General features: G+C 47.3%; 2 protein-coding genes across 2 annotated transcripts; one reads left to right on the plus strand and one right to left on the minus strand.

The window, feature by feature from the left end:
• Positions 1 to 1,205: 1,205 nt before the first annotated feature.
• On the minus strand, positions 1,206 to 3,156 carry LOC131266839 (aldehyde dehydrogenase 1A1-like). Its single transcript, XM_058269496.1, has 3 exons — positions 2,928 to 3,156; positions 2,070 to 2,850; positions 1,206 to 1,992 (listed from the first exon to the last, which is right to left on the minus strand). Exons 1-3 carry the CDS (start codon positions 2,961 to 2,963, stop codon positions 1,340 to 1,342), a joined length of 1,470 nt encoding a protein of 489 aa, XP_058125479.1. The 5' UTR covers positions 2,964 to 3,156; the 3' UTR covers positions 1,206 to 1,339.
• A 1,500-nt stretch (positions 3,157 to 4,656) lies between these two features.
• On the plus strand, positions 4,657 to 6,544 carry LOC131262599 (trans-1,2-dihydrobenzene-1,2-diol dehydrogenase-like). The gene is made up of 3 exons (XM_058264642.1): positions 4,657 to 5,077; positions 5,152 to 5,693; positions 5,892 to 6,544. The coding sequence occupies exons 1-3, from the start codon at positions 4,873 to 4,875 to the stop codon at positions 6,159 to 6,161; spliced, it is 1,017 nt and encodes a 338-aa protein (XP_058120625.1). The 5' UTR covers positions 4,657 to 4,872; the 3' UTR covers positions 6,162 to 6,544.
• Positions 6,545 to 8,765: the final 2,221 nt, after the last annotated feature.

Consider the following 8,765-nt stretch of genomic DNA (forward strand, 5'->3'; position numbering starts at 1 on the left):
TTTGTAAAGGGTGATATTTTCAAATGAAAAGTAACATAAACTAACAGTGATCAGATCACTGATGGTGGTTGTGGTTCATATGTAAAAAAGAAATCTTCGAAACGAAATATTTCGGTGAAATTCATTTTTATGAATAAACCTCAGGGTTGTGTTTTATAAGCATTTTATTTTTTATGCCACCAATATTTTAATGATAATCCCTCAACAATATTTTTGAACGAGAGCTTAGTGCTTTATAACCAAAAACATAAGTCAAATTATTTACTTTGCAATTTAAATCAAATATGTTTAATATCAACACACTGTTTAAACTCAGCCCCAATACTCAATTTATGTTTTACTGTTTTATTTTAAACAAATCATTTTATTTTTTACTTTGGTGCTTAAGTTTTAATATTTCTTTTGAGTGATATATGTTGTATCAATAGGTCACGATTTAATAGTTTTGTGATTTATATGTCTCAGAACTAACCAATAAAGTTGTATCAAATTATCGAAACATGTTCAACAATATATAAATTAGATAAAGCAAATAACCGTCATGTAGTAAACCTCTTCATCATCCCCTGATGTGTTTTAGTACACGATGTAAACGTGCCAAATAACGTACAGAATTAACTGAACGTGTTGCCTGGCAGCCAGCATTATTCATTCGACGACCTTTCCGATTAACATCTTCCCGGGTGCTCAGAACTTGCTATCTCGGCGAAACCATCCATCCCAGCCAACGCCGGCCGTTCGGCTGAAGTGCTCCCGGTGGGAACATACAGCGTGGACCACGGCAAGATAATTCATTTAAGCCCTGCCCTCTGTTTGTTCGAAGAAAGCAAACCGGAGGAGCATAATGAAAACAAAATTGGAAACACACTGCGGCAGAAGAAATTTGTTCGTGATTTTTAGGCCATGGAAAGAGGCTTGGGGGGTTGGCGGGTGTTTGGTGGCGATAAGCGACCGCTGCTTATCGAACAGCTGACGCAGGGCGAAACGTTTTCTCGTGCTACGCCCGTTGAGGTGGGCGATAAAGGGAGATTTATCGCGTCTGCTAGGTAACCGTTTGGCCACTTTCCGTTTCTTTCCGTGAGCTTGTTTTGACCACCTGAAGCTTCACAGCGCACGGCTGTCAGTTGCCACGATAAGGAATCGGCCCTCAATAGAACCCGCTCGGCGAAAAGAAAAACGAAGTCTTAGAGAATGAAACATTATGCTTTAGTATGATGAAGATGTATTTTGTTGTTGTTAGGACAAGAGGTACAAAGAACGAATAACAATGAAGTTATCAGCATCACCGATAGGCAACCAGCGATAGCAGCGGTACGGTGAACCGGTATGGTTGTTTGTGTTAAACCTTCGACGGAAGCCGGATGGTAACGGACTTGGTTTCCAGGTAGCCTTCGAGCGAGTGCTTGCCCAGCTCGCGACCGATGCCGGACTGCTTGTAGCCACCGAACGGTGCCTGGTTCAGGACCGCCAGGTACGTGTTGACCCACACCGAGCCGGCCTCGACCGCGTGGCTGAACGTAATGGCCTTGTTGATATCGTCCGTAATAATACCGGCCGCCAGCCCAAACGCCGTGTTGTTGGCACGCTCGATCACCTCATCCAGCGTGCTGTATTTGATGATGCTTTGCACCGGACCGAAGATCTCCTCCTTCGCGATCGTCATGTCGTCGGTGACGTTGGCGAAGATCGTCGGCTCGATGAAGTAACCCTCGGTTCCGACTGGCTTACCGCCGGTTACCAGCTTGGCACCCTCCTTCTGTCCCACCTCGATGTAGCCGAGGATCTTCTTGTACTGCGTATCATCGATCTGCGGACCGTGTACGGTTCCCTCGGCGAACGGGTTGCCCACCTTGCGTGCCTTCGCCAGTTCCGTCGCCTTTTGTACGAACTTGTCGTAGATGCTCTCGTGGACGAAGGTACGGGTGGCCGCCACGCAGCACTGACCCTGGTTTTCAAACACACCCATGTACGCAATCATGGCCGCTTTGTCGACTAAAATGGGGCAAAATAAGTAGGATTACAATTTGATCCATCAATGGTTGAATGACAAAAGTGATAAGCGAACTTACTGTCGGCATCTTCGCAAATCACCAACGGGCTCTTGCCGCCGAGCTCAAGCGAAACCTTCTTCAGGTTGCTCGTCGCAGCCGCCGCCATGATGATCTTGCCGACCTCAACGGATCCAGTGAAGGCCACCTTGCGGATGTCCGGGTGCGAACTGATGGCACCACCGGCGGTCGGTCCGTATCCAGGCACCACATTGATGACACCGTCCGGGAAGCCAGCTTCCTTCGACAGGGCCGCCATGTAAATCGCCGTCAGTGGCGTCTGTTCCGCCGGCTTCAGCACGATCGTACAACCAGCGGCCAACGCGGGACCCCACTTCCATGCCAGCATCGAAATCGGGTAGTTCCAGGGGATGATCTGTCCCACCACACCGACCGGTTCGCGGCGCGTGTACGAAAAGTGCGGCCCATCGGAGGGGATCGTGTCACCACCAACCTTATCGGCCAGCCCGGCGTAGTACCGGAAGGTTTTGATCGAACCCTGCACGTCGTACAGCGCGTTCGGGAACGCCTTGCCATTGTCCAGCGACTCGAGCGACGCTAGCACGTTCACGTCGCGCTCCATCAGGGTGGACAGCTTCCACAGCAGAGCTCCCCGGGCTGAAGCGTCCATCTGACGCCAGGTGGACGTGCGTACGAACGCCGCCTTTGCTGCCTTCACCGCCAGATCGACGTCGGCCTTGTCTCCCTCGGCAATGTCCGCCAGCTTCTTGCCGGTGGACGGATTGATCGTGGGAAAGGTTTTTCCACTGACCGCATCAACGAACTGGTTGTTGATGAAGATCTACGGACGCGAAACGAAACCAACCGTCAACCCATGGTCGTGCGTTCTAGAACAACTCCGCGCCACGGTTCACTTACCTTGGTGTATTTGATTTCCTGGTTAGGGTTTGCCATTTTGTTAATCTGCGTATTAGATTCGACGCTAGCACCAAACACACACTGCACAGAAACCGTTCAAGGTCAAACTGGAACCGAAGCAACCGAAAAGGGCTGGGGAGATGCAAACGTTAACCGACGCGATCGGAAGCGGAGCGCAGACTGATAAAACCGTCCGCGAACCCGGCAAGTCTTTCGGATTTTATAGTCCACCATCCGTCTTGGCTGGTGTGCGTGCGGTCGCGATCGCGATTTGTCGAGAGGAAAGGCGAGTGAGAAACCGCGGAACGATGTCACCGTGACGGGAGGAGACCAAGCGCGGGGATCATAGAAATGAAAACAAATCAACCAGACGAACGCCGGTCGGCATACGTGTACGCGGATGGAATTAAATTTCCGAGCCCCTCCCGGTTTTGTGTGCGTGTTTGCGCGAACCGTGGACATCTCGCTACAGTGCATTACTTGCGTTTTAGCACCACTTCGAGATGTTTCGCGGCGTCTGTTAGGAGATTAATTCGCGGAGTGAATCAACAATCTGCTGCATTGTGGTGTTGGTCTGGAATGTGGATTCAGTTATTCTTCATGTTTGCTGTGGCATTGTGGTACATGACCTTTGTGAAACATGATTTAATTTATCTTGTATGAATGCATGTATTTTAAAGTTTGCTGGAACTTCATCTTATTAGGACAACAATTGAAAGTACATACACCTCTTTTGATTGTAACAGAATTTCCTAACAATTTCTTTGAAGTGTTAGTGTCAGGCACAAAAAGTGGCAAACTTGATAACATCGAAAACGTCATTTTTTCATTTATAAATACATTTTCTACGACAACACAGAAATCCTTATCAACTACATATGTTTTTAAACATATGGCGAGTGACTACATTTTTACCTCTAACCTAATGCTTCACCAACACCGGCGGATTTCGGACCGATTACTAAGGATGATCATGCAAACAAGATAGAGAACCAGAAGTTTGTTCAATTACAAGATTGCGTTATCTGGAGATAACCCATTATCTTGACTTTTACGTCGAAAGCCGATTCTAGAAGTGCACAATGTACTCGCGCGACTAGTGATTCAATCTATTTTACATTTAAGTTTAAGCTTTAAGCTTAGCTAATTACAAATATTTTACAAACGTTTATGTTTACGACTATATTCATTCGACCCTTTTTTGATGTAATTGTTTCAATTACCCAACTCGAGACACATTTGAAAACTGGCTATGCCAACGCTTATACGCGGCATTAAATAGAGTCACACTTGCGTGTTTAGCTCGACAAATATTTATCGCTGCCGCAAAATAGTATACACACCCACTTCCTGTTCAAACTGGACTGTGAGCCACTTTGCACTCGGACGAGATGTAGTCGCTACCACTCCATCATCGTGGTGCTCGGAAGGTGACCGGTTTAGTTTGTCGAATGGTTGCTTTTATTTCTCCGCTGATAGCGAACGTGACCTATGGCACGGATGGGAATTCGATTAATGATGCATTTTTTTAAATTGTGTATATTACTGTTTCAACGTGTGCAATTTCAACATGAGTTTCACATATTTGAAAGCAGATTGAAATTTTTTCGAATTTAGTTTTTTTTTGTAATTATTGAAATATATAATTTTGTCTCATTAATTAAATTTAAAGTGGCCCTACTAATGAACCCACCACTGTAAATTCTGTCATCTCGAACCAAGTGTTGTTTATTTTCAGAAGTAGTTTCTCATCGGGCCCTTCACGGTCGCGAACAACAAATAATAGATAGTAGTGGGTATAATCATCGAATGCTAGCAATAGCACCGGCCAGTTCCACATATCACTCCACGTTGAACGAATCGCTATCTGCACTTACTACTCTACAGCGTCGTGGTAAAGTTATCCAAACGAACGAAGGTGAATTGAAAGGGCCAGCACACCAGAATGGCTCCGTTACGCTGGGGAATCGCAAGTGCTGGCAAGATTTCGCACGATTTCACGACCGCCGTCGGAACGTTGCCGTCGGACGAGCACCAAATCGTAGCCGTGGCCGCTCGGAAGCTGGCGGACGCGCAAAAATTTGCCACCCTACACGGTATCGAAACGGCGCACGAGGGCTACGAGGCGCTGGCGAAGAATCCGAACGTGGGTGAGTAGTGTTTTGGCCGTGGCGTTTCGTTTCGTCAAAACATCGGAATACCCAAATCCGTCTACGCGTTGCAGATGCCGTTTACATTGGCGCGGTCAACAATGCACACTACGAGATCGGACTGCTGATGCTGGAGCACGGTAAACATCTGCTGTGCGAGAAGCCACTCTGCCTGAACGAGGGCCAGTCGAAGCGTTTGCTGCAGCGTGCGGCCGAACGGAAGCTCTTCCTCATGGAGGCTATCTGGTCGCGGTTTTTCCCGCACTATCGTCTGCTCCGGGAGCGCATTGGGTGCGGGGAGCTGGGCGAGGTGAGGGAGGTCGATGTGGAATTTGGATTTGTCCTTGCCGATATCGATCGGTTGCGCTTAAAGAGTCTCGGCGGTGGTACGGTGCTGGATCTCGGCGTGTACACCATCCAGGTGTGTCTGTGGGCGTTCGGTGGGAAGGCTCCGACGAAGATATTGGCCTCGGGGGTGACCAATGAGGAGGGCGTCGATCTGGAAGTCACGGCCGAGCTGCACTTCCCCGGTGGGGGCATCGCGCGAATGAAGACGAGCGCCCTGAAGCAGCTGAACAATGAGGCCGTTGTGAAAGGCAGCAAGGCCAGCATAACGGTAGGTGGAGGTGCTGTAACAAACGGTGTGGTATTGACGAAAATATTATCAGCTTTTCCTCACGTAATTCGAATCCATTGGGAAATGAGATAAAATATTAATTATTCAGTTTAATTTAATTGGCCATCATTCCAGCGAACGCATTCATTTTTATGAAAATCAACTCGTAACTCACCCTCCTGTTTTCCTCCGTTTCAGCTACACGATTTCTGGTGCCCACTGAAACTCACCGACACCGATGGCACGGTCCGGACCGATACGCTGCCACCGGCACGGTATCCGTTCAATTTCCAGAACAGCTGTGGCCTCCGGTATGAGGCGGAGGAGGCGCGCCAGTGCATCCGGGGCGGCCGGTTGCAGTCGGAGAGCGTGTCGCATGCGGACAGTCTGCTGATTGCGCGCATTCAGGACGAAATCCGGAAGCAGGTCGGTGTCGTATTCCCGGAAGACGCCCAATTTGCACCGTAATAGTGGCGGCGCCCGGAAGTGGAACAAGGGCCCCCGTACGAGACCTGAATCCCAACGGTGGCACGGCAGCTATGTGGGCTGGAGTGTGTGTCCTTTCACGTGGAATCCAAATTTTGCAGCCATCAATCATGGGATGGATGGATGTGAATATTGCAAAAGCCTGCATTGAAGCTTTGATTGACATGATTGGTAGAAACACAAATGAAACGTGCAATATGAAGCACTTTGGTACGTAACGAAAAATTGAAATGGATTAGGAAGTGAATTAACTGAAAATGTTTTACGATTTATGACAAGAAACACGATAACCAATAAAATCGGTATCCGGTAACAACAACATCACAAAAGATAATCAGTAAAAGCAATCATTGTGATGTTGAAGCATAAGCATGTTCTTCTAAGAATTTCGCTTGCGGAATGTGAAGCTGTTGTGCTGCACTGTATTCAAATGTATTTTTAACATGAAATATGTGACTGTACATTGAAATGATTAAATAGCACAGCTCATACTATCTTTTGTATGCTTTACAAAGCTCCAATTTCTATAGAACAGGAATGTGCAGGGTTTTACGGAGGAAATTCTATTTCCAGGAAAGATGTGTTCTTTCTTCGTTACCACTTGTTTTCATGTTGGACATTTTCCTTTACGTTTATCACGATTTACCATGCAATGTTTATCACCATAATGTTTCTGTCTTGTGGTCGATTTAGAATTCCAAGAATTCGCGCTGTTTTGATGTGAAAAATGCGCATTGTATATAACTGAAGAACTTTAACACGCTTTTATTCAATTCCCAGTTGGCCATGCTATAAATTCCTACAATGTTTAACAACATTTGAACCAAACATAACAATTGATGGTTCATATGGTTTATGCTTTGATGGAGTTTATTTTTACGGCTGGAGTTCATATTCTATCCAATTCTTTCCGAGATTCAAAGCTTCATTTCATCTATCAACTGAGACGGTGGCCGAAACCAACCCGAAATCCGGTTCCTTAAATAAATTGAAGACGAATCACACTCAAATCAAACCCAATTCGCCCATGTTCATGCAAATGGAACAAGAGCGCCTGCAAGTGGCTTAATTTTATCCCTCCTTCGCCGGCAGTGGCGGTCATGAACCGTTCCGCTCGAAGTGAAACCCACGTCCTTCAACCTGGCGTCGTCTGGCTTTAAGCCTTGATGGGGTTATCCTACTCGTTTCTTTTTCGTTTGCCTTGTAAAATGAAGACGTTCGCCCGACACGGCCCAAAACGAGGTGGGCAAATGGCTCGCTCGCTGGAAGCATTGACCCAACTCAGCCAACCAGCGAACCGCGGTATTCCCTTTCCAGCAGGGCCAAACGCCTTCAAACCACCACTCACACCCCGGTTCAGTAGCCTTTTTCCCGCCAATCAAGAGGCAAGCAAGGTGTCTTGGGCGCTGGTTGAAACCCGTTTCCCGACCATGGCGATGAAGATATCGCTAACCGATCGCACGGAGCCAACCGTTATCTGCGAGTGCCATAAATTTATCCCTTAAGCACCGTGTGCCTTCCGTTCTTCCCCCTTCCCCTGTCTTTGTTGGAAGGACGAACGTTGGAGTAACTCTTTCAAGCAGCCCGACGGAATGAGATTGGGAGTGATAGCCGTTCCTTCCCTTGTTGGCATTTACCTGCCTCGAACCACGCTCCGGACCCGATAACACGACTGTCCTCCCGTCGCCATTCCACTCCCATCAACTCCGAAAATTTCTTCCTTTTCGTCCTTTGTAGGTGTGTTGTTTAAGCATAGGAGCAGACTTGTTGCCAAAGCGTCGCCCGAGCAGCACCCCATTATGGTGCTTGTGTGTGAGTGCCGGCCGGGAAGGTAACAATGTCCCGGTAATGGCCAACCCAATCGACGGATGGGCCGTGTTAGAGCCACCCGGATGCACTCCCCCTCCCCCTCCCCCTCGTGTTGATGGGCGTCGTTAGACGCGCACAAGAAAGCAAACGGCAAATTCAATCAACCGGGCGCCAACCTGGCACACATGGCCTCCCTGCTCCGTGGAGCTGAGCCGTTTTCGGTACACTATACGGCCGGCCAAATGGGAGGTTCGTGTGACGGAGGCCAGCTCCTGAAATGGGCCTTTGGACGCACGGATTAAACCTGGCGAACGATGGCCGTGGGGAGACGGAATCCTTCTAATGAATGTTGATGATGATGATGATGATGATGATGCGGGTGGTGGTGGTGCCTTGTGATGAAGCTTTTGTTGTGGCGAAGTATCTTCGATGTCGTGCCAAGAAGGTTCTTGGTTTTGTTGTAAACAAGGTTACAAAGGAAAGTTGTCGAATAGACGGTGCGGAAGTTCAATGCTTTGAATGTATCTCAACGTGAACATATTGAGCACACATTATTGAAAATTTATATTAAGCTTTCGAATGGAAACCAAACTGAAAACCACTTTCACTTATGTTTGGGTAGTGCTAGAATCCCGTTGAAAGTATTAAAAGTAAATATTTTCATAATAGTCATAGGCAAACTTATGTACAAAATGATTTTTTTTAAATATGTTGATATATTTAGCTGTTCTCGAGTTGGGTGAGGTACAAAATCAAAAAGATTTCAAAAGTCTTAAG

The sequence above is a fragment of the Anopheles coustani genome, chromosome 2 (genome assembly GCF_943734705.1).
Source record: "Anopheles coustani chromosome 2, idAnoCousDA_361_x.2, whole genome shotgun sequence".
Lineage (NCBI taxonomy): Eukaryota > Metazoa > Arthropoda > Insecta > Diptera > Culicidae > Anopheles > Anopheles coustani.

Bases quoted from the DNA above. Each gene is read 5' to 3' on its own strand.
- LOC131266839 (XM_058269496.1), bottom strand. From the start codon at position 2,963: ATGGCAAACCCTAACCAGGAAATCAAATACACCAAG. The intron at 2,851-2,927 runs GTAAGTGAACCG...TCGCGTCCGTAG, and splicing joins AGGAAATCAAATACACCAAG to ATCTTCATCAACAACCAGTT. The intron at 1,993-2,069 runs GTAAGTTCGCTT...GCCCCATTTTAG, and splicing joins GATTTGCGAAGATGCCGACA to TCGACAAAGCGGCCATGATT.
- LOC131262599 (XM_058264642.1), top strand. From the start codon at position 4,873: ATGGCTCCGTTACGCTGGGGAATCGCAAGTGCTGGCAAGATTTCGCAC. The intron at 5,078-5,151 runs GTGAGTAGTGTT...TACGCGTTGCAG, and splicing joins GGCGAAGAATCCGAACGTGG to ATGCCGTTTACATTGGCGCG. The intron at 5,694-5,891 runs GTAGGTGGAGGT...CCTCCGTTTCAG, and splicing joins GCAGCAAGGCCAGCATAACG to CTACACGATTTCTGGTGCCC.